Consider the following 23520-nt stretch of genomic DNA (forward strand, 5'->3'; position numbering starts at 1 on the left):
CAGCATCAGCACAGCTGAGGCAATTCAGATACAGTTTATAGCAGCCTTGATGTGCTGTGGACTCATAGCCAACAAGCTCAGAGCACTAACTTGCAAATGTCCCTGTGAATGAGAATGAGGAGAAAAATGCCTATTTGGGGGAAATCACATCCCTTCTTATAAAAGAACCAATATCCTCTGAAAGTGCAGAATCACAATTCTCTTGCATAAATTGGCATCATATGTTTCTCTGGTTACATAAGTAAAATGTTCTACTCTTCATGGCAACATAGTCAGCTTTAATGGTTTGCATATGTTGTGACCATTGACAAATAAAAGAATCAGAGGGAGAGGGATGCTGCTCATGAATATAAATGCATTTCTCACTATATTCCTTGTACATAGTTCTAAAACATAAGAAAAAACAGACTGGTTCCAGCCCCAAAGGTCTTTTCATTTAGCGTGAGATAATAGAGAAGAAAGAAAGGGTGGTTGTTCTGATATCTTTTTGCCATTCAGTTGATTGATTTTTCCATTTAGCCATAGAACTTGAGGTAGTTGTTTTGCTGCATTTACACAATTAAGCTGTTGCCTTGCCAGTATTGTGCTGCCCTGAGAGATATTAAGACCTAAAGGATGAACTTAAATTTCACCTCCTAATCCCCTTGAAGCTGTTATATTGCTGTTGTTTTGCAAGTGTTCTTGCTTATAGCCCAACCTACATTCCATCCTAGCGGAGTGGTGTCCTTTTCTGCTGGAACTCCTCTCCATACAGTTCCAGTCCTTGGGTTCCTGTGACTCACCTTTTACCCTTAAGAAGATGATCCCTATTAGAGATAAGTGGCTGGTTCAGTAGTATTTATTGGTTCATTTCCCGAAGTACCTCCACATTTGCGGCTTTGACTTTTATAGTTTTGATTATTCACAGATTTGATTGATATGTTCTTTCTAGGAATCTCTGGATGTTCCAGTGTGACTCTGCCAGAAGCTGACCATAGTCACACTGGAACACCTAGAGATTCCTAGAGAGAGCACTTCTCTAGGCATTTGTAGGCTCTCCAGGGCAATTCTGTGGTCAACGCCTACCAGATGTTGGTTATAGAGTTGAGAAAGACAGAGACTCCAAGTGTTTCCTTTTCCTTGAATAAATCCACAACATGGCTGCCTGCTGCCATTGCCAGGCTTTCACAACCCAGGCTTGCCACAATCATGCTTCCCATCTTAAATCACTCCTCTGGGAGAAGGCTCTTAGAGGGTCAACCTCATTTACTGAAAATGTGGCCCTCAACATGAGTTTGGCTTCGATTACAAAAACAAAAACCTCTCAGTAGTCCTTGGGTTCATCTGTATGGGTGGCTATCAGGCAATTGACTATCGAAGTGTCTCCTGCCTCCACATCTTTTCCCATGGCCAGACCCATACCATCAGTATCATACACCATCTTGGCACCATCTCTACATGTGGTAATGGTCTCCCAGTCCACTTCCATGTTTGCATTGGAACCTGTTGGGTGTCACACACTAGAAGCATAAGAAGAAGAAGTAAGCCAAACTGATCACCCCTTCATGGGATCTCTCTACATAACAGTCTCCCTCAGCCATGTTCTCCTCAGACAGACAAACCCATGGAACAAGAGGATCTTCCAATACTATCTCCAAAAGATCCTGGAACCATTTTGCACTTACATGGCATCAGAGGGCAAGGTAGTGGATTCACCCATTGGAATATCTACTCCACCTCTAGTAACCAACCCAGCAGTATTGCTCCCAGCCTCACTTGAATCTCTCTGCTGATCCTGGAAATGCAGTAGAGGCCGAACTCAATCCCATACTGCCTTTCTGGATTTGAAATGGCCTGCCCCTCAGTACCACAGACAACACAGTCCTTGATCCCTTCACTCTTCATATAGCAATCACTATTGCCACTCTTATTCTTCACAACTTTCAGAATATCTGAGTCATCACTACCACAGAGATCTCTACTATGACAGGGAGCAGTCTTATGACCTGGGATATCACTGGGAATACTGACAATACTCCCTATCCCCACACTGATACACCCATAAAGCATACACATACTTACCTTGGTTTCTCAGTTTCTCATGTCCTTTGACCCCCTTCTCAACTGTCAGATGAAATTCATCATAATTTCCTGTCCCAGCCAATGCTTCCTTAAATGGAAGATATGGGACAACTTACAGGCAGGCATGCCCTTCCTTCCCTGCCAGCCTTTGATGGTAATCACCACTGATGCCTCTCTTCAAGGCTGTGGAACCTATCTGGAAGAGACAACAGTGTGGGTCCATTGGTCCCAAGATGAATCCAGCTTCCACATACAGTTAAATGCCCTGGGAATGCTCACAGTCATCAAGACAATTTTGATCCTTTGAGGATTTCATCCAAGGAAAGTCCATCAAAGTGGCATCTGACTATACCAAAGTAGTCTATTTTATCAACAAACAGAACAGATAACCTCCTCTGTTGGCATATGAACTCTGGAACTGGTTTATCCTGAGATTCATTTTCCTTGCAGCAGTTCATTCCCTGTTGAAACAGCCGTAGTGACTGCCAGTTAGTTTCTGGGCACAATTCAAAGTGCTGGTTACACAGTCCTTTATGGTTATTTGACAAGCCATATCTCCCTGTATGAGCTGGCCTGGGTTCTGAGATATCAGAAAAGGCCTTTCTCTTAGTCCCACCACCATCACAAGGACATGAGAGAGGGCTTTCTCGGTGGCTGCCCCTAGACTCTGGAATTCCATTCCTAGGGAGGCCAGAATGGCCCCTTCCTTGTTGTCATTCTGGAGGTAGGCTAAGATCTTTTTGTTCAGACAGACTTTTAAAACAGAAAGTGGGGGTGCTTTGTAAGACGAATGTGTGAGTTCTGACTTAAACCCAGAGCTGAAGAACCAAAGAAGAACCAAACAAGATGGTTCCGCGCAAAGCATTGATGTGACGAAGGTATTTGGCAACCGAGGTGAGAAAAGTCTGAGGAATTTGGAAGCTGAAGCGGGGTGCCGTCCAGGTGTGACGAACCATGACCAGAAAGGTGCTTATCTCCTGAGTCACCATGAAGAGGAACTGGCAGGACAATGGAGGGCTTTGAACAGAACGAGTTGCTTTGAACACGGACTGATCTGAGCAACCTGTCTCTCCTCCCAAAAGAAGAAGTTGAGTAATGGGCTGCAATATTGCAAGACTTCAGCAGCCAAAAGCCAAAGAGAAGAAAAAGTATAAAGACCTTGGACGTTCATCTCCAGTTTGTTGGCATCACCCGCGGCAACGGTGTCATCCCCAACCTTCGAGAACACCTGATCAATGTTCGGCGGAAGGAAAGTGTGTGTGAGTATTGTATGAATGTGTGAGTGAAAGAGCTCTTGATTATCAAAGGCCTGTTACAGACTGCCAAAATAAAGCTGCTTTGGGTCTCTTTGGAGGTATGCTATTTAAATGATGCATGGGTCCTAAGAGTCCAGAGGTTGCGCCAAAGCCACACTCCATTCCTAAGCACTGGAGTGCAGCTTTGGTGCAGCTTCCGGATTCTTAGGATGCATGCATCATTTAAACAGCATACCTCCAAAGAGACCCGAAGCAGCTTTATTTTGGCAGTTTGTAACAGGCCAATGTTTGTGTTACTTCTGTGATTTAATAAATGTTACATGCATGGTGTTTAAAACCAAATTTGGTGTCTCAATGTCTTTGTCAGCCCTGCTCTGATTAAGTCCACCGAGTGAGAGGTTTTCATTACACGCTCTCAAGATAAACAGGTTGCCCTTACAAACTTGGGCATAACAGCTTCACTGTTTTAACTCTACCGTTTTAAATTGTTTTTATATTTTTAATTGGATTTTATTCTTTTAATGAGTGATGTGTTTTTAATACTGTAATCATTTAATTCTATTTTATTGCTCATTTTTGTATGTTTTTGTATGTTTTTGTATGTTCTTGTGAATTCCCTCACGCCACACAGACCTGCTCCACACTGTATTCTTAACATGAGCCACCAAATAAATCTGGTTTTGCTAGTTTCTCATTCCGTGTATTCATATTTCATCTGCCATTCATATAGCCTTATGAAAGCAGTTCTTTGGCATATTAATCAATCTAAGGAATATCCACCTACCTACCAACCCACACACCATGTGTAAGAACTACATGCAAGTGTTTATTCATCACAGCTTGGCAGTAATGAATCATAATCAGAGGTGGCTCCTGTGTCAGTGAAATTATAAATCCATTCCAGATTTTACTTGGAACTGTTCCTGCTACAGAGAGGAGGAGGAGAGAAGTAGCTGGGCAACCCTTTTGAGTGGTGACTGAATTTTTTTAAAACTCTAGGGAGAGTGTGCTTGCTGAGGGGGTGGAGCTTCAGTGACTAGCTCTATATCACTCCTCCAAGAGCCGTGCGCCTAATGGCGTGCAAATTCTTTTTCATCCAAGGAGAACTACAGCAGAGACTGAGTTGATGGGGCTCGCTGCCAGAAATTGGTGAAACATTAGGGGCTTTAGGGTTGGTGTTTTCTGGAGGATTTTTTTAGGAGGAAGCCCACAGTCCTGTTCCAGTAATTTCTTAAGACTTTTCAGTAGGGAAACTGACAAAACCGCTGCAGTCACCTGCAACACTTGTGTGATGTTTGCCTTCTTGCCTACAAATGTGGAGAACTCCACATGCACCAATTGCAAGTTGGTAGCACTCTTGGAGGAGAAAGTACAGCAGCTGGAGTCCAGAGTAGCTACACTTCAGCATATTAGGGAGCAAGAGGATTTCCTGGACAGGACAGAACTAACGATGTTGGATGAGTACCACACAGAGGAAGTTACTGGGGCAGAGGAGGTCACTTCACATACACAGGAGGCAGACAGCTGGAGGAATGATACACAGAGAAGTAGGCTAAGAAGGGATTGTTCTGGGAGCTTGCAGCTAGAGAATCGATTCAAAGCTCTTTCCCTTACCAAAGAGGACGAAGAAGAGCAGAATGGACAGACTTCATGGATAGAGCAGGGGAGCCTGAGAGTCCCACCAGAGGGAAAAGTCACTGCTAAGCCTCGGAAGAGGGGTGTGGTCATAGTGGGGGACTCCTTGCTGAGGGGTACAGAAGCAGTGATTTGTAGGCCTGACAAGATGTCTCGAGAGGTGTGTTGTCTCCCCAGAGCAAAGATCTGTGATGTGACAGAGAGGCTGACAAGACTGGTCAAGCCTACTGATCAATACCCCTTTCTTTTGGTCCATGTGGGAACCAATGATACTGCAAGACACAGCCTACAGAACATCAGAAGGAATTACGAGAAGCTTGATAGGAAGCTGAAAGAAATGGATGCACAAGTTGTCATCTTGTCTCTTCTCCCCGTTGAAGGGCACAGTCCACGAAGGGAGAGGAAAATAGCGGATGTGAACAACTGGCTCCGCAGAAGGTGCCGCCGAGAACGATTTGGATTCTTCGATCATGTGCTGCAGTTCCATGAGGAGGGACTTCTTGCAACGGATGGGTTGCATCTCACACCAGTTGGAAGAAATGTTTTTGCCAACAGTCTCAAGAATTTGATCAGGAGGGTTTTAAACTGAGTTTCGTGGGGGAGGGAGACAATATTAAGGAAGGCAAAAGGACCGGAGAAGATAGTCAAACTGTGACATAGAGGAAACAAGACAAATAGTGCAAGGACCCAACAGTGGGAGGCCAAAAATCTTTCACAGGCAACAAGTAAAGAGGACCCATGGTCTGCAATGTCTCTACATTAATGCACAGAGCATGGGAAATAAGCAAGATGAATTTGAACTCCTAGTACAACAAAGCAAATATGATATAATAGGCATCACTGAAACCTGGTGGGATGAGTCTCATAATTGGAATGTAGAAATAGAGGGGTATAACATTTTAAAGAGAAATAGGCCAAACAGGAAAGGAGAAGGAATATATGTCAGAGATATTTCAGAGATATTTACACAAGTGAAGAGATCCAGGACATCAATACTGGAATCTAGGTGGAGAGCGTCTGGATAAAAATTAAATGGAAAGAAACAACAAGGATGTTATGGTAAGAGTCTACTGCAGACCTCCCAGTCAGATGGAGGAATTGGATGACGCCTTTCTAGAACAGATGATTACACACTCAGAAAAGAGAGATGTAGTAGTGATGGGTGGCTTCAACTATCCTGATATTTGCTGGAATTCAAACTCAGCAAAATCCTCAAGGTCTAACAAATTCCTCACTTGCCTCGAAGACAATTTCATTGTCCAAAAGGTGGAAGAGGCAACAGGGTATTTTAGATCTGATCCTAACCAACAAGGATGACTTGGTTAATGGGGTGCAAATGGTGGGATCATTAGGTGGAAGTGACCATGTTCTCCTGGTGTCTGTTATACAATGGAAAGAAGAAGCCAGGCATGGTCAGAAACGCATTCTAGACTTTAGGAGAGCAAATTTTAGTAAACTTAGAAAAATTCTGGAGGTGATCCCATGGTCAGGAATACTAAAAGAGAAAGGAGTTCAAGATGGATGGGAGTTTCTCAAAAGGGAGATACTGAAGGCACAATTTCAAACAGTTCCAGTGAGAAAGAAAAACGGGAGATGTCTCAAGAAACCAAGATGGATGACTAAGGAACATTCAACTGAACTAAGTTTTAAACAGAACATGTATAAGAAGTGGAAAAACGGAGAAATCACCAAAGAGGAATTCAAACAAATAGCGAGCACATGTAAGGGTAAAGTCAGAAAAGCTAAAGTGCAGAATGAACTCAGGCTTGCTAGAGAGGTTAAGAACAATAAAAAGGGCTTTTTTGGATATGTCCGCAGCAAAAGGAAGAAGAAGGAAATGGTAGGGTCACTGCGTGGAGAAGATGGCAAAATGCTAACAGAAGACAGAGAAAAGGCAGAATTACTCAACACCTTCTTTGCCTTAGTCTTCTCAGAAAAGGCAAAGGGTGCTCAACCTGAGGATAATGGAGCAGAGGACAGAATAGGGGAATTTCAGTACAAAATAAGTAAAGAGATAGTAGAGGAATACCTTGTTAATCTAAATGAATTTAAGTCTCCAGGACCAGATGACCTACATCCAAGGGTATTAAAGAACTGGCAAATGTAATATAAGAGCCATTGGTTAAGAGGTGATATGATAGCCCTGTTTAAATATTTGAAGGGATGTCATATTGAGGAGGGAGCAAGCTTGTTTTCTGCTGCTCCAGAGAACAGTTCCCAGAACAATGGATGCATGCTAGAGGAAAAGAGATTTCACCTCAACATTAGGAAGAACTTCCTGACAGTAAAAACTGTTAGACTATGGAGCACGCTCCATAAAAATAAATTTTATTTTTACTTTTTAACATAATTCTGGAGTTACACTAATGCAATTTAAGTTACACGGCCTGTAATTGCTGCCTGCCATCTGGTCAGGTGGGTGGTGTGATGCTGGTTCAGGGGCACACCCCCACACCATCCTGAAGCTGGCTCTCTATGCCGGTCTGTTCAGCCCCAAAGAGTCTGAAGGTCAAGCAAATACAATTTTAAATTTCATTGGCAACACAAAAAGATGCTTCCTCAAAGATGCTTCCTGTCTTCAACAGATACCTTTTCAGAATAGAGAATGTGAATCTGGTGGGCCTTCAGCTTGACTGTGTTTGTTTATAAACTGAATGAAGGGAAACCACGTGTCTCAAAACATTTCTTCATCACTAGTGCCCTGTGGCTTGGTGTGTATTGTTCAGTTTCTCCAGTAAAGCGGTATTCCATTTTCTTGCCCGCCAGCTATGTATATATCTTAAAATCCTTTCGTTTTCATGAGATATCTGCATGGGTTGCTACAACAACCACAAGAATGAATTTCTTGTGCAACAGGTCCTCATTTTGCCCAGAGAAAATAGAGAATAATAAAACTTTGCACCAAAAATATATAGTTAGCTTTTTAATGAGTTATATTATTTCTAATACATGAACCAGTAATTGCACACATTTTTAGATTTAGATTATATCCATAAGTGAAGAAAGGTTCCCATCTCCCTGCAGCCTCTCCAGCATAGAAGGGGGATAGAACAGCTAATTCTATTAATCTTAATAGCTGTATAATGCTTTCTGTATAAAATTTTTAAAGAGCATTCTATAGTTGAGACTAATACAGATTTGTAGATCATTCCAGGTCTGTTATACTGGTGCTAAGGTCCTCTTTCAAAACTAATTTATTGCAGTTATGACTAGGGAATTTAGCATCCACAAACCATGAAGATCATTTGGCTGTAAGGCCCATAGATTAGACGTATCACACATCTGTTCAAATAGTGTGAAAGCCCTCAAATTAGTAGTGTCTGTTGCTAATGCTTTTGCCAGTGACGTCACTTGCTCCCTATGTAGCCACATGGGTGTAGATGTTGCTTTAGATTTTCTAACTGTACTCTACAGTTAGGGCCTGGTTAATTAGTTTAAACTGAATTGCTTCTAATTCAACAGAGACAACACACATTTTAAAAAATAAACCAAAAGGGGAAAACGTAACGTTACACTCATATTTAAGTAATAGAATAATACTGAAAGCATTACTTAACACAAAACACATAGGTGGATAGGGAGTTGGACAGAGATATGGCTATGAGAACTCTGGTTTTTGACACGTAGTACTGTATTTCTAGTACAAACGTGACTGGCTGTGTCATTTATTAAGTGGATATGACAAAATTCTAATATTTCCTCAAATAACCTTGACCAGATTTTTTGAGTTGTGTGTTGCTGGCTGGTACACCTTGATAAAAAAAAATCCAGAAATAAAAACTGATGTGTTATGTAATCCTGTGAAGTACATGAGTCATGTAGCTCACTGGATCCTTAGGTCAGACACTAACCCATTTCCCGGGGCTTTGAATAATTGAACTTTGTTCTTGGATAAAATTTGGGATATAGTCCCCATATTTAATACTTCTGATATTTAATCATTGTACTCAGTATTTCTAAAATGTCAGCTGGTATCCAAAAATTATACAACTGGCTGTAAGACCAATTCAATTCAAAAGGACTGCTGAGTTAACAGTGGAGAGAGGTAGTGATATAGGCTGCTGGTACACTACACAGACAGTGCAGAGTTTGGTGGGACATCAGAGCTCTCTGGCAGGGAAGGCTAAATATCTCACAAAATTACAAATCCCAGAATTCCATAACATTGAGTCATGGCAGTTAAAGTGGTGTCAAACAACTTTATTTTTGCAGTGTAGATACACCATAGATATATACATGTAAAACACACACACACACACATATTGTAGATCTCTAAAATCTGATTTACAGTCATCCCTCCATTTTTGTGGACTTGGAATCCGTGTCCCTTGCTCGTTTGCGGGCAGCAAATGGAGGGAGACAAAATGGGGTGTGCACCTGTGGGTGCCCACGATTTTCCGTTTTCTCAGGGGGCGGGGTCCAGAACAGATCCCCCACGAAAACAGAGGGGTGACTGAACTAGAGAAGTTTCCTCTCCTCTATCAGCTCAGGCATCAGGACCAACTTCTTCTTCAACACTACACACAAACATATGTACAAACAGCCTTACCACATGCCGATTAACCACATGTTAGGTACACTGCTTTGCCTCCAACATTTACCATTGACCTTGCTTTATCCTGCTTGTAACTCCTGCTTGTATTTGTTCTCCTCACACAAGGTTGAAACAGGGTTGAAAAAATAAACACACTGAAACTTTCTGTTCTTTCACCCACACCAAGATGGGATGGGATAGAATGGAATGTAGGATAAACACATTTTGTTTTTTCTCCTACTGCTGGACTTGGAAATGAAAAAGCAGAAGAAAAATCAGAATTATTATTTATTGTCCTCTTTCTTCTCACAGCTGCTACAACAACCCCTTATCTTACCCCTCCAAGCTAAGGGAAGGCAGAGCAGGAGTGCTCTTGCTGCTTTTTTTTTTAAAGGCACAAGGTATGTCTGTGTTGCTGAGATTTTTAATGACTATGCAGCACACAGCATGCAGAACTCCAGGTTTTCAAGGGCCAGACCTCTGGGGTGAAGAGGGGAAGTTTCTAGAGGGGTCCTTGCAGTTTGTGCTTTAAGACCCTATCAGTGGTTCTTCTGATTTATAAATGGTATCTACTAAAGATGGGTTACTAATCTGGCATATGCTTTTCAGGTTTCATATTATGCCTTGGATCCCATATTGGCAGAATGATGGGAAAGAAAAGAAAAGAAAGTGGAAATGTGAGGGGCCCTTTCAAAAGATTATTATGAAGAAGGAGGAGCATGTCACATACTGTACATACTCATGTATAAGTCTAAAAATTTTAGTCAAAAAATTGACCTCCAAAACTTAGGTCGGCTTATCCACAGGTCAATGGGAATACTATATTTTAACTCTTATTAAAAAGGGAACCATCCCCTAGTGGAATGCAAGACTGCAATTTGTCATGGAAGCACTGACCTCCCTTTATTCTCTCTTCCGTCCAGCCTTTTATGTGAACACAAACAATTAGCCCGCCATAATTTTGTAGGTTTTATGGCATTGTTTTCCTTTGCTTCATCATTAAGATCCTTTATTGCATGTCTCTAAGTCCCCCCCCGATTTATCCAAGGGTTTGTTAAAATCCATAATTTTACCTCTGAAACCTGCCCTCAACTTATAAATGAGGTCGACTTATAGTCGAGTATATACGGTATTCATGCCAGCAAGTGATCTCCATGGCTACTTCTCTTCCATCTGAATTCATTTAAGGTTTTTGAAAGGATGGAAGATTTAAAACTCCCGCCCCCCCCCCCACACACTGATTGGTTCCTACAATTCCACTCCCCTTATTCTATTATAGAATTTATCACCTTGTATTCTTATTCTGATTCAGTTCTCTGGGAGTGTCACTTAAATGGCCAAGCAGATTAAGGGAAAACACAAAAGTTTGAAGAAGTATTTAAAAAACCTTTTGAGGAGGAAAGCCCCCCAACTGATCCCAAAGCCCAATGTGGATTGAACATGTGCATTGGCTACAGAATGCTGACTGCTGAGAAGGTAAAATGGGAGGAGAGAAAGAGAAAAAAATGAGTTCTTTGAAAAGGTGGGCTGGAGAATATACATAGGTTGAAAAGTAAAGAGTACCTGAATAGGTCATCTCCTGATTCATGCTAAGAAGCTATTTTTAAACGTCCCCAAGGGTGAGAGTTACTCATTGAAATAAAAAGAAAATCCCAGAAAGCCAGGCCACTAGCTGCAGGCAAGTTAGGTATAAGATCATGAGGATAAAGGAAGGGGTTGTGGGATTATCTATGGCCACAGAAATAGTATTTATCATTTGCACAAGCAACCCATTGCATTGTTTTTGTTGTTAACTGCCATCAAGTTGACTTTGACTAATGGTGACTCCTATCTATGAGAGTAACTCTGTGAATGAGAAAATTCATTGCCCTAATTTTCCATGCAAGCAAAGTCATGCTCAAAAGTCTGCAGCAAAGACTCCTACCATATATGGATAGAGAAACCCCAAAGGTATAATCTGATTTCAGGAAAGGAAGAGGCACTAGGGATCATATTGCAAACATATGATAGCTGATGGAGCACACAAGGGAATTCTAAAAGAAAAATTGTAAATGCTTTATTGACTAGAAACAGACCTTTATAAGCAGGCTGTATGAATATCCATAAAAATGCAAAGCCTGTTGGTATGAAGATGAGATGACAAGTTCAGTTTTAACTATTTTTACTGAGGAACAAAGGTGAGAGGAAAGATGTTGTCTGAGTCCAGGGTGAGTGGATGGATCATACCATTAGTGGAGAAAGTTTTGAAATGTAATGTTATACTTTCTGGGAACCAGAAAGAAGATGTGATAAACTTGCCAAGAGCTCTCTCATGAGTCTGGGGTCTTATCCAGTGTTGTAATACAGTAGAGTCTCGATTATCCGTCCTTCGGTCATCCAACATTCCAGATTATCCTTGGGGCGTAGCTGTAGGCATTTCCGCACCTCCAAATATGTCCCGAAACAAAAAGATGTTGTTACTGCAACATTACAGCAACGTTATTTTTACTGTTACTGCAATAAAGCTTCAATATGTATGTAATTCATAGTGATTTCACGGCTTTTCCTGGACCCTCCGGATTATCCGACATTTTCGGCTATCTGACTATCAGCCCGCCCGTTTATGTCGGATAATTGAGACTCTACTGTATATGTAGTGTGCCAAGAAACCTTTGTCCCTGTTCAACCCACTGTTGATGAACTGGAATTTGTGGATATATTCCTGAGGTCAGCAATGAAATGCCCAAAAAGATTCAAGTGTATTGAAATGGTTTTTGTGTATTCCCATTCCTAATGACTGATTTATGTCTATTTACCCTCTGTCATAGAGTGGCCTGTTTGCCCAATGTAGAATGCTGAAATGCATTGTTGATGTAGGATGGCATATACTGTGAACCCTTGTTATACTCTGGGGTTTGGCTCCAATATCACCCATGGATAACAAAATCCCTGGATGCTCAAGTCCCATTAAATATAATGACATAGCAAAATGATGTCCCTTATAAAAATGAAAAATCAAGGTTTGATATTTGAAATTTATACTTTTTTGAACATTTTCAAACTGTGGATGCTTGAATCCGTGTATAAGAAATCCGTGTATAAGAAGGGCCGACTGTATCACATTAGAGGATGAATAAGCCAAAGTATCTCTAATATGTGTGTGTGTGTGACACACAAAACAAAACATAGCACATCAAATCACATATAAAACACATATACCAAGTTACATTCTAGTACTGACATTCACTCAGTCTTCCAATCCTAAATTCCTCAAATACATTGAATATATATCTTCTTTCACTCTGTCAGTTTTCTCCATCTCATTCCTCTATTTTATACACTCACACTTTATTCACTTTGTTATCTAGTCACACACTCTATTTTATACACTTTCTTTTATTACCACCTTTTTATTCCCATTCTTCACCTTCATTTTCTCTTCTTTCTCTCAACCTATTTCACTTACACATACCTTCTCACAAACTTGCTTAAACATTGAACCTGACTTCCTTCCTCTCGGTACTGGTCCAGTTTCAGTTATCTTAATGACTTTCTTTGTAGTGATACTTTTTTTGGTGTTATTCAGTATACTTTCTTTACTTACTTTGTTCATCCAAATTTATTCATTCCACAGCTTATATCCTTTGTATACCATCTCGTAGCAATAGCAAGCAATAGCAAGTACATTTCTATACCACTTTTTAGTGAACTTGCACTCTCTAAGCGGTTTACAGTGTGTAAGCTAATTGTCCCCAACAAGCTGGGTACTCATTTTAGTGGCCTATGAAAGGCTGGAAGGCTGAGTGGACCCTGGAGCCCTCTTCTAGGGTCAAACTTAGAACGTTGTGACTGCAGTACCAGCATTTTCACCACTGCACCACCAGAGCTCCCATTGCACCACCAGGGCTCCCAACATCCTAGAAAAAATACTCCATCCATCTAGAGACTTATTGTGGGAATGGCTCTGGCACCGCCCTGTACATCTCCACCACAATGTCCAGTTTCCATACTTGTAAACAAACAAAAGAGCTGGTACATGTGGAGTTGCTCAAAACCGAAACCAAAAGTTTTATCAACGGTCTTTAGCTAAACAAGCTAGGGAATTAATTGTTTCTTCACAGCATCATACATGAACTCAAAGCAGTTATTTGCACTCTTTGAGTGTGTGACTTTAAAGAGTCTTCTTTTCCAAAGGCACCCGATCAGCCTTCTCCCAGGCTCCTGGAGACTGTCCTGCAACCCACCGTCTTCCCCTAATATCCCACCACACCAGGAGGTATCCTCTATCAGCCTTTGGGAGCACTGCATTTACCACTGAGGAAGCCTTGAGCCAAGCCTTCAGAAATCCCTCTTCTACTGGGTCTCAGAAGCACCCTGGGCTCCAGCTTCCCCATCTAGGTCTGACCCCATGCCTCTGTAAGCTGGCTGGCCAGCCTTTCCGCTCTACCTTTAGTGTACCTTTGCTTTCCCTCATGATGACCACATCCTCCATCCTCTGTACAACACCGCCTTTCACAATCATTATTAAAATCTTTATTTATTTTATTTTTTCATATTATAGATAGGCATGTCAACCATATCTCAAATCCTCTCCCTCCAAGTTTAATCATCTTGCTTTTGAAGGTTATCCATTCTCTCAACTGTGTAAAGTAGCATGCTTCAAAATAAAATCCCAGATTAGGTATTTCCAGTCGCCTTCTTTCTCTTGCATCCTTTAAAGTCCTCAGTTTTATTCTTGGCTTTCCTCCCCTCCATATGAACTTTTAAATGTCTTTGTGTCAATTTCTAAAAGGACCATGTGAAGTAATTATAGGAATAATTTGGAACAAGAATATGATTCTTGGTAAAAAAATGATTTTTTTAATTCCTGAGATTCTGCCCTAAAGGCTAAAATATAATCTATTCCAATTTGTAAAATCCTTTAAAATCTTGCTGTACACTCTTTTATAATTATTTTCATAGTTCCAATGTTTTCTTTGTAATTAGTACTCCCAAATATTTGATTTTCTTTTCACTCTTAATTCCTGCTTTATTATGAAGATCATGTTCTTCTTTTCTTTTTAAAAGTTTTCATAATGATCACTGATTTTTCCTTATTAATTTTACATTCTGTTATTTCTCCAAATTTGTTCAACAGTCTTAATGATTATTTTGTTGGTTTCTGGTGGATTTGCTAAGGTGATAACTGAATCATCTGCGAATCCTCAAATTTTATAATTATATTTTTTAATTCTCATCCCCTATATATGTTCATCTTCTTTTATACTTTTAATTAACATTTCAAGTCTCAAAAGAAAAGGAATGGTGACAGTGGACATCCCTGTCTTGTACTTCTTTGAATTTGGAATGTTTTAGTTTTTTCTCCATTAATGAGAATTTGTGCTTTTTGATTCTTATAAATTTATTTTATCCAATTAAAGTTTTAACTGATATTCATTCTTCTTAATATTTCAAACATTGTTTGCCAATTTAACATATTGAAAGCATTTTCTAAGTCTAAGAACATTAAACCATTTTTTTTTAAATTGTGGCAATCGTGATATTCTAATCTAAGATATCCAAGATATATCTCTAATTCTCTCTCATCTGTCTGTGAGATAATAATAATAATAATAATAATAATAATAATGTTTATTTATATTTCCCCACCTCTCTCAGATGGATCGAGGCGGGATTACAGTTATAAATCATCTTTTGATCTTCATTGATCCAAGTCTGTAACCATTTCTTTAGTCTCTCTGCCAAGATTAGTGAGAAAATTTTATACTCTATATTTAAAATTTAAAAGTCTAAAATTATTGGGGTCCATTATATCTTTATTTTCTTTAGGGATCATTACAATGTCTGCCCCTTTCCACATTTCTGGCATCTTCTCTTCTCTGCTTCTGATCTGTGGATATCTTTTTTTGTGTAAACCCAAGCTTTTCATCTATGCCTTTTAATCTTTTCCCAGCAGGTCATTTCACAGTCTAGGGCAGTTGAAGAAAGTTTTATATATATATGTGTGTGTGTGTGTGTGTATATATATGTGTGTGTGTGTGTGTATATATATATATGTGTGTGTGTGTGTGTGTGTGTGTGCTGCCTTTCTCCCCAAAAAAGGGACCCAAGGCGGCTCATAATATAACAACTTAGTCCTGTCTGACTGAAGTAAATGACTGTCAGAGTGTACAGGGTGGATTATTTGGGGGGAGAGATGATCCTGTAGGTAACCTGGAACCAAACCATGTAGGGCTTTAAAAGTAATAACCAATGCTTTGTAACTGCCCAGAAAATTAATAGCAGCCAGTGGAGTGATTTTAACATTTGTGTAATATGATCACTCCTGGATGTCCCAGTAATCAATCTGGCTGCCATGTTTTGAACTAACTGGAATTTCTGAACTTGCTAGCCCAATGTACAGAGCATTGCAAAAGTCCAGCCTTGAGTTTAGCAATGTGTGCACACCATCTTTAGGTCTTCCAGCTCTAGGTAGGGATGCAGCTGGAGTAACAGCTGAGGCTGCTAGTAAGCACTCAGCTCTCTCTGAGCTGTCATTTGGAGCAACAGATACAGAAGCTCCATCAAACTGCAAACACAGTCTTTCCGTGGAAGTGTAACCCCATCTAGAACTGGTTGACACACCTCCAAACATGGGCTAGGACCCTTGACAGTAAGCACCCCTGTCTTGTTTGAATTCAACTTCAATTTGTTTCTCCTCATCCAGGCCATTACCTCCTCCAGGCATTCATTAATTCAGGGTAGACACAATATCCTTAGCAGAGGCTGTATTTAAAGGTATGGAGAAATATGTTTAGGTGTCATCAGCATATTGACATCACCCTGCCCTATATGATCTCTCCCAGTGGTTTCTTGTAGATGTTGAATACCATTGGGGATAGGGTGGTATCTTGCGGTCTGCCATATAACAGCTCCTGTTTTGAGGAACAGCTATCCTCAAGCACCACCATCTGGAACCTGCCTGAGAGGACCAGAATAACTGCAACATGATTCCCACCCATCCCAGGTGCTCCAGAAGGACACCATGGCTGATGGTAGCAAATGCTGCTGAGAGGTTCAAGAGCACCAGCAGAAATACACTTCCCCTCATAGTGTTCAGGCAAAGATCATCCACTAAGTCAATCATAGAATTATAGAATCAAAGAGTTGAAGAGACCACAAGGGCCATCCAGTTCAACCCCCTGCCATGCAGGAACTCACAGTCAAAGCACACTCAACAGATGACCATCCAGCCTCTGTTTAAAAACCTCCCAAGAAGGAAGCACCACCACACTTCGAGGGAGTATGTTCCACAGCAGTCTCAATTCTGTATCCAGCTCTGAAGCTGGTTTGAAATGAGTCTAACTAATTTGTATCATCTAGGACTGTCTGGAGCTGGGAGGCAACTGCTGTTGCGATCACCTTGCCCAAAAAATGGTATTAAATGTTGCATATACATGGTATTTCCTTTTGTGCAAAACATCAGTTGTTTCCACCTTGCTATAACAACCATTCAGGATCATAATGTATCACTAGCATCAGTCTATCTTTGTCCTCCACTGGCATACTGTATATACTCAGTATATACTCGTATAAGTCTAAAAATGTATGCCCAAAAATCGATCCCAAAATCCCAGGTTGACTTATTTACAGGTCAGTAAGGTAATGTGATAGCAGCTCTTTCAGATTTCCCCATGGAGAGAGAGTTTCTTTTTCTCTTGGGCCAAGAAGAAAGAGTCTTGGGTGGGTAACTGCTGTTAAACAAACAGAGTCCCACTCCTGCCTGCACTCTCAGTTGCTGTCTGGGGAATGAAGAGCAAAAGCAAAGTTGAAACGCTGAAGCAAAAAGCAAAAATTAGAATCTCTCTTGCTCTGTGCACACACTCATACACTGAAGGAGCCTCCAAGTTTTACCCTTGACTTATCCACAGGTCAGGGCAAAATCCATAATTTTGGCCCCAAAACCTGCCCTTGACTTATACATGAGGTTGACTTATAGTGGAGTATATATGGTAAATACATTTAAGAGTTATTCTGTCATTGTTCAGAGGATATAAATTGAAGATAGACTAACTTCCATAGTGAGCAGTCCTATATTCTGTATATAGTGGCAGGCTACTGACATCACTGCAGTTCTGGAGATTATCACATGGGAAGCAAGCATCCTTCTCATGTCATTAAACTGTGTTAATTGTATGACTGAGGGAAAGATTATCACACCTCCATGTGCTTCTCCTGTCTTTTTCCCATTTGTAAACAGTAATGGAAACTCCCGTTAATACCAAATGATGGGTCCATTACTGTTTATAGATGGGAGAAGAATGGGATAAGTACGCAGGGGTGTGATAATCTTCTACCTAATTGTGTGATTAATATGGTTTAACAACGGGAGAAGGATGCTTGCCTCCTGTATGTGATAATCTTCTGTCAAAACTCATTTTGTATCTGTAACTTGATGTAACCCAAGAGCCTAGAACCGTGCTTCTTAATCCTTTCTTTACCCGGAACCCTTTTTTTTGCCACGGATCCCTAATGCATAACTCAAAATTTAAAACAACAACAACAGTAGTAATACCACCGGTACACTGAATCATTAACAATTGTACCACCCATTAAACCTTCCCTCAGAAGCGCTGTGTGGAGGACTTTCCCCCTGCTTCTTCCCACCAGTTTGTGGGTGGAGTGGATTGAATGGCCAGCTTTTGCCTTGGCTGTTGTCACATGGCATGCTCTGCTGCAGCAGATGGGGGTGAGCGGTGGGAAGATGAACTAAGGAACCTTCAAGCTTTCGTGCCCCCGCCCCAAGGGGATCTGCAGACCACTGGCCAAGGGTGCATGCCTATTTTGTTTTTCATCAGTTTTGAATATACATTTGTAACATTTTCTGTCTTTTATTTCACAGAGAGAATCAGAATTTGAATGTTCAAAAGTTACTCAAAATTTAAAACAACAACAACAGTAGTAATACCACCGGGACGCTGAATCATTAACAATCGGACCATCCATTAAATCTTCCCTAAGAAGTGTTGTGTGGAGGACTTTCCCCCTGCTTCTTCCCACCAGTTTGCGGGTGGAGTGGATTGAACGGAGTGGATTGAATTTGAATGTTCAAAAGCTACTTTCCTCCAGTACAATGAGTTCAGGTAAGTTGGGTTTCTTCCTCTACTCACTGAAATATCGCTCAGCAGTATTTCAAGGAGAGTCTGTCAATACATTTATTTAACAAATTATTAGAAGCCCTTTCTTTTTTGCAGCTTTAGATTCAAGCTTATTTATAGTTTTTATAATTTGCCTTTCATCTAAGGAACTCATGTTACATTTGAATTTAATTTATATTTAAAGTATAAAGCATCCTTAAACTGTTCACTTTTATTTTGAGGGGGGAAAGCAGCCAACCAGTGTGTACTTTTGATCCACACCAGCTTTCTGTTGAAGTCCCCTCACTGCTGTAATTTTTCTGTGAAGATGATGTACAATGTAAACAGCAATTTTGGGAGTCAAATAATAGATCCATTTTCGGTATGAAACTGGACTAAATGCCTAATTTGTGTTAGGAGCATACCCCAGATCAAAGACCTGTAATTTTTTTTCACTTCTTCCCCAATTAATTAGTGGCCAATTCAGGGAAATATTTTAAAGAGTGTGAATTACATAACATGCAGTTTCATCCCTGCTGTGGTATATTTTTTAAAAAATGGTCAATTATCTTATTGCCCTGGAACTGAAAATGAAAGAGAGTGTATAAATATTTTATATAAATAAATACTATATTTAGTTATACTGTTTATTTATACTATTTATAAATGCTTTCATCCAAGGAGCTCACAGCAGTATATTTGGTTATTCCGTGTGAGAATTTATTTATGTTGTTAATGTGCCTTCAAGTCTGACTTACAGAGACTCTAAGATGAACCTGTCACAGGTGTTGGTTTTTTTTTTTTTTTTTTGGCAGAATTTGTGCAGAGAAGGTTTGTGAGGCTGAGAGAGTGTGACTCATCCTAGAGTTATCCAGTGGGTTTCCATGGCCGAGTGGTCTGGTCTCGCAGTGTTCTAATCCAACACTCAAACCACCACACCACACTGGCTCTGTTGGATAATGTACAAAGGTAATAAATAAATATATAAATATATATTTTATTTTGGGAGGGGGTATAATAAAAGCAGGATTTTATATTTATTTCTGACAATTTAATTTTGTTGGTTTTCATCTTGCGTGTCAGCCTGCCAATATCATTTTGGATCTTAATACTTTTATGGTGATAACAATCTCTCCTAAGTCTTGTGTCCTCTGCAAATCTGATGAATATCTTTTCTATGTTGTCATACAGGTTCTTTATAACAATGTTCAACAACACATAGCCAAGGACAGAGCACATGGCACTATATTTGAGACCTCCTTTCACTTTGACACTGTCATTAATGACTGCTCAGCCAGATCACTGTTGTGTCAGCTAACCCACATAAGGATATTTTTGTCAAATGCTTTTCAGAAATTAAAATATACTATTCCTGTGGAGTTCTCAGACTACTGATCTGATACACTGAAGTCATTAAAGTGGAATTGTCCTGTCCTTGCCCTTCATATAAATCAGAAACAACTTGAAGACTCACAACAAAATGTCTAAGCAACTTTCTTACTTATCAGAAAAACCTTTTCCTTGCATGCCCTCCAGACCAATGGAGGTACAGTTCAATTGATTAAAATGGATAGACATAGTTATGATATCATCTACTTCTGGGCTTCACAGAAGCACCAGAAGTAGAACTGAATGGCTCTTTTACTTCATAATGTGTAGCTCTGAAATAGAGATGTTGATGTTGTTAACTGCTCTTAAGTCAAATTTGACTCATGATGACCCTGTGGATGAAGCATCTCCAAGTCTCCCTGTCCTCAGCTTCTATACTCAGGTCCTGCACACCCAACCCTGTGTATTCCCTGATCAAATCTAACCATCTGGCATGTGATCTTCCTCTCATTCTACTGCCTTCCAACATTGCTAGCATCATTGTCTTTTCTAATGATTCATTTTTCCTCATGATCTAGCCAAAATACAACAGCCTCAATTTAGTTATCAGATAAAGTTCTGGCTGGATCTGTTCTAGAATCTCTTTATTTGTCTTCTTGGCTTTCCACAATATCCTCAGCACTTTTCTCCAGCACCACATCTCTATTGAGTTTATTTTTTTCCTGTCGGCTTTTTTCACTGTCCATCTTTCACATCCGTACATGGTGATGGAAAATACAATGATTTGAATTATCCCCACTTTAGTGTTCAGAGTTATGTCTTTATACTTTATGATCTTTTTTCCAGTTTTTTTCATAGCTGCCCTTCCCAATCCTAGTCTTATTCTTAATTCTTGACTGTAGTCTCTGTTCTGATCAATATTTAATCAAGGTATGTGAACTCTTTTACTATTTTAATTTTCTCATTTTTTTCCTAGGCTGAATTCTTGTAGATCTCCTGTGACTATTATTTTTGGTTTTTTAATGTTTAGTATTAATGTGACCTCGGCACTTTCCTCCTTAAACTTCTGAAGGAAATGTTCCAGGTCCAGGTATCAAAAATCGTTATATTCATTCCCTGCATATTTCTTAAATCACAATTGTTAGCAGCTGTCAACTGGTCTTTGACTTATGGTGATTCTATGAATGAGAGACCTCCAAGAGACTCTGTCATCAATAGCCCTGTTCAATTACTACAAGTTTAGGGCTGTGGCTCCCTTGCTTAAGTCTACCCATAATGCGACTTTCCTCATTTTCGACTGCCTCTGACTTTACTGAGCGTTATAGTATTTTCTGAGGCGTCATGTCATTTCATGCTATTGGCAAAATACAATAGCCTCAGTTTCATCTTTTTGGTTTCCAGTGAAAGTTCAAGCTAGAAAATATCTCATTTTACCTTTTTTGGTTCCTTCTAGTTCTTTGCATATATTGTTATAATAGTTCTCTTTCTCCTTACACATAAGTCACTGAACAGCTACATTCAGGATTTTGATCCTGTTTCTATCAGCATTTACTTTTGCCTCTTGCCTGCCCTTAATTATTCAGAGAGCTTCATCAGCCATCCAGTGAGGTTTTTCTTTCTTTTGACTATGTTTAGAATCTTTTTGCATCCTTCCATAAGTGTGACATTGTATGAAAATGTTTTCATGATTGTGAAAATGTCACAATGGAGATTATCAGACAGGGGACAGGATGCCCTTATCCTGTTCTTTTCCTGTCCTTATAGCACAGTCTTGAAAATATTTTCATACAATGTCACACTTATCCTGTCAGTGTCTCATCATTAAACTGCGATTGACTGCGATCGCACGAAAGACTTTCACATGACATCACACTTATCCTGTCATTGTTTTGTCATTGAAGTGGAATTGTCCTGTCCTTGCCCTTCATTTTGTATTAATGGAAGAATGCATTAATGCAATTCCATTTCACTGACAGATTAATGACAGGATCAGTGCAAATGTGTGAATATCTTTCACGCGATGGCAGTCACGGATGGGATAAGGATGAGCTTTGCTCTTGTCTCCTGTCTGATAATCTCCAATGTCCTTGGTTCTTGTTCTAGTCAACGTCCAGCATTCTTCTCTCCTGGCTAGTTAGGCTCAATAGCACAAATCTGTTTTTACATGATGTTTAAATTCTACAGTTATGTTCTTCAGATTTTATTTTGGCACAACAATTTAGTTAGCGTAAAGAAGTTAGAGTAAACTTCTTTAGGTTTACTCTAAATTGTGATATAATATGAAGTCAGCATGGTGTAGTGGTTTGAGTGTTGGACTATGACTCCTGGATAACAGGGTTTGAATCCCCGCTTGACCATGAAACCCGCTGGGTGACCCTGGGCAAATCACACTCTCTCAGCCTCAGAGGATGACAGTGGCAAACCGTCTTGAAGAAATTGGTTAAGAAAACCCCATGATAGGGTTGCCATAAGTTGGGAATGACTTGAAGGCACATAACAACAAATAAATATTCAAGACCAAACAGTTAATTTGGGGATTCAACTTAATCCATACAGTTTCAAACACTATGAAAACACTATAAAATCATTTGCTGAATATTTTGAATTTTTCATACAAACGATCCTAGTTCATGGTTTGGGGTCTGTTAGCCTGCATTTCAACCCCTTTTTGCAGAAACTTTGGATGTTCTGCTGGTGCATTACTTGTGATAATGGGCTCTCCCCATTAGTCTCCCCTCCAGATAAACAAAGGATTGATAAGATGTTGGGTTAAGGTACAATTATTGAGGTTCAACATCATGGAGAAGTCAGAGAGATCATGAAAGACAACTAGCCAATGAGAATGACCAGCAGCAAGCTTTGAGATTCTTCCCAGAAGAAGTTATAGAGCCCTAGGGGCACCAGAATCATAGAGTTGGAAGAGACCACAAGGACCATCCAGTCCAACCCCCTGCCATGCAGGAACTCTCAAGCAAAGCATTCCCGACAGATGGCCATCCAGCCTTTGTTTAAAACACCTCTAAGGAAGGAGCTTCCACTACACTCCGAGAGAGTTTGTTCGACTGTCGAATAGCCCCTACTGTCAGGAAGTTCCTCCTAATGTTGAGGTGGAATCTCTTTTCCTCTAGTTTGCATCCATTGCTCCGGGTCCTAGTCTCTGGAGCAGCAGAAAACAAGCTTGCTCCCTCCTCAATATGACATCCCTTCAAGTATTTAAACAGGGCTATCATATCACCTCTTAACCTTCTCTTCTCCAGGCTAAACATCCTCAGCTTCCTAAGTCGTTTCTCATAGGACATGGTTTCCAGACCCTTCACCGTTTTGGTCGCCCTCCTTTGGACACACTCCAGTTTCCCAACATCCTTTTTAAATTGAGGTGCCCAGAATGGACACAATATTCCAGGTGGGCCCTGACCAGAGCAGAATACAGTGGCACTATTACTTTCCTTGATCTAAACACTATACTTCTATTAATGCAGCCCAAAATCGCATTGGCCTTGTTAGCTGCCGCATTGCACTGTTGACTCATGTTCAACCTGTGGTCTGCTTGGACTCCCAGATCCCTTTCACACATAGTCTCATTCAGCCAGGTGTCACCCATCCTATATCT

The 23520-nt window shown here is 40.2% G+C and overlaps 1 protein-coding gene across 2 annotated transcripts in view; it reads left to right on the forward strand.

Annotated features, from left to right (window-relative positions):
* LOC149318985 (sorbin and SH3 domain-containing protein 1-like) overlaps nt 1-23520 on the forward strand; it is a 204580-nt gene that overhangs the window by 49399 nt on the left and 131661 nt on the right. Inside the window, exons 2-3 of one of the 2 annotated variants that reach the window (XM_089510869.1) lie at nt 18347-18587; nt 19397-19550. In XM_089510869.1, the coding sequence (XP_089366995.1) occupies nt 19541-19550 (10 nt within the window). In that variant the 5' untranslated portion in view covers nt 18347-18587; nt 19397-19540. The remainder of the gene's footprint in view (nt 1-18346; nt 18588-19396; nt 19551-23520) is intronic. The other variant, XM_089510868.1, reaches the window with a different exon arrangement.

The sequence above is a fragment of the Sceloporus occidentalis genome, unplaced genomic scaffold (assembly GCF_023333645.1).
Source record: "Sceloporus occidentalis isolate IW3139 unplaced genomic scaffold, rSceOcc1.0.p SCAF_2, whole genome shotgun sequence".
NCBI classification, from domain to species: Eukaryota; Metazoa; Chordata; class Lepidosauria; order Squamata; family Phrynosomatidae; genus Sceloporus; species Sceloporus occidentalis.